This window comes from Pinus tabuliformis, chromosome 3_1, assembly GCF_031772625.1.
Source record: "Pinus tabuliformis cultivar Carrire ecotype Pingquan chromosome 3_1, CPIR1, whole genome shotgun sequence".
In the NCBI taxonomy this organism is placed as follows: domain Eukaryota; kingdom Viridiplantae; phylum Streptophyta; class Pinopsida; order Pinales; family Pinaceae; genus Pinus; species Pinus tabuliformis.
The window spans coordinates 14408468-14410729 of NC_142301.1; the positions used below are offsets into that span (position 1 = coordinate 14408468).

The 2262-nt window shown below is 44.2% G+C and overlaps 1 protein-coding gene across 1 annotated transcript; it reads left to right on the forward strand.

Annotated features, from left to right (window-relative positions):
- The first annotated feature begins 249 nt into the window (after nt 1–249).
- Nucleotides 250–738, forward strand: LOC149185542 (uncharacterized). Its single transcript, XM_089409076.1, has one exon. The coding sequence runs from the start codon at nt 250–252 to the stop codon at nt 736–738; it is 489 nt and encodes a 162-aa protein (XP_089265202.1).
- Nucleotides 739–2262: the final 1524 nt, after the last annotated feature.

Sequence of the window (2262 nt, forward strand, 5' to 3'; positions counted from 1 at the left end):
ATCGATAAGCAGGAATATGTGGTCTATAAAGCATTGAAACACTTCAAACCATACATCCTAAAAAACTGTGTCACAGTAATGGTTCCACACCTAGCCGTCAGATCCCTTTTCGTACAATAAGAGCTGGGAGAGAGGAGAGCCAACTGGATGACCTCCCTCCAAGAATATGATTTGGAATTCAAACCCTCCCACACCGTGAAAGGACACGGACTCTGTAAACTGACCGCTGAGGTGGCTGATCATCAAAACATGGAGTCTGATCGACCGACCCAGGAGACAGAAGGCTGGGAACACAAAATCGAAATGTACCATAATGAACTCCTTGGCTCACATGATGCCTCATCATGGTATTCTGATTTAAAGAAATACCTAGTGCAGGGATCTTTACCCGAAGCTATGTCCGCAAAACAGAAGAGAGCCGTCAAGGTTAAAGCTGCCTCATATCAAATGGTTCAAGGAAACCTTTTCAAAAAGTGCCACCTTGGTATATTACTGATATGTTTAGAATACAATGAGGCTCAACGAGTGCTGAAAGATCTACATGATGGACTTGCAGGAGGTCACTATGCAGGTGACACCATGGCTCATAAGATCATGCGAGAAGGTTTCTACTGGCCCACACTATTCAAGGATGCTCATGCCTATACTCAAAAGTGTCCTATCTTCCAGAAGCATGCAGGCAGGAAAGCGAGGTCATCTGCCCTACTCCAACCCATAGTAGTTGAGGAACCTTTTTAGTAATGGGGGTTGGACGTCATAGGTGAGATCATGCCAAACTCATCAAAACAACACAAGTATATACTCACAGCCACCGACTATTTCACCCGATGGGTAGAGGCAATCCCATTGCAAAAGGTTAATGATGATGAGGTAATATCCTTTATTAAGTAGTACATCATAGCCAGGTTTGGTGTTCCAACCTCTCTTGTCTTTGATAATGCTACTTATTTTTTGTCTTTAAGATTGTATGATTTTGCTTTAGAAAATAGCATCGTGTTGAAACATTCGGCCAACTACTATCCTCAAGGGAATGGCCTAGCAGAATCAACCAACAAAAACCTCATCTGTATCATCAAGAAAACCCTGCTTTCGCAGTAGAGGAATTGGCACAATGCCCTCAGTAACGCCCTATGGGTTGACCGGGTCACTCCCAAAACATCAATCGACACATCTCCCTACTTCCTAGTTTACGGGAAAGAAGCCATTCTTCCACCCAATCTGTACCTCGCCGTCCTCAGAATGGCTCACCTGTGTCTTGACATTCAAAGCTGAATCGATACCTTGGTAAGATTGGAAGAGGAAAGATTGAAAACTAAGGAAAAATTTGCCATCCATCAAGCCCAGATCAAGAGGTGGTTTGACAAAAAATCCGCAGGGTCTTGCAAGTTTGATGTGGGTGATCTAGTGCTTAAGTTGGATCGGGCCCATGAGGACAAGTGAAAACACACAAAGTTCCAAGCGTTGTGGATAGGCCCTTTCCAAATCATAGAAAAAATTGGCCATCACACCTTCAAGTTGCAAACCCTGGGAGGATGAGTGGAACCCCTCTCGGTGAACGACCATGACCTTAAATGTTACTTCACCTAGCAACCCCAAAGTTGTTGGCCCCACCTTGTACTATAGTTTCCTTTCGCTTTCTTATATAGTCATTGTTTGCTGTCAGTATAGTTTTGGTTTTTGTTTGTTTTGTTTGTTGTCTTTTGGAATAAATTCAAGATGGTAGGTAGAGGTTGGAATGGCCCTACATATTGGCTCCCGTGGATGCTCTCTGGAACCATTTACTGGCCAAGACTTAAGTCGCGACAAAAAATTATAGTGTGCCAGATTGGTGATAATGGGGAACTCGATGGCACACATGGTCTTCACTCTCGCTCGCGTTGGTCTGACCCAACTGCTTACATGGCTGAAAAGTCTTGAATTTTTCTAGCTCTGAAGGGGAAACTGAAGAAACCAGTTTTGAGCATACATATATCTTGGGAAAACAATAAGGTCTCTGAAAAACCAGAAACAACCTCTTTGCAAGTCAAATAAGTTGGGATCCCTCGTCCGCCCAGGCTTTAAGCCACCATCAAATAAGTGCGTATATGCACAGATAAATAAGTGCCAATGAGCACCTCCATCCATTTCATAATAAGGGCTAAAGGACCGAGAAAGGCTTCCTGCGTAAAGAGGTGAGGAAACGACTCCGCCGGGGTACTGACCAGGCTCACTGGCAGTGGAGAAACGTTCGCGATTTCTAGGTAGTGACTCCGCCGGGGTATT

Coding starts and splice junctions, on each gene's coding strand:
- LOC149185542 (XM_089409076.1), top strand. CDS start 250: ATGGAGTCTGATCGACCGACCCAGGAGACAGAAGGCTGGGAACACAAA.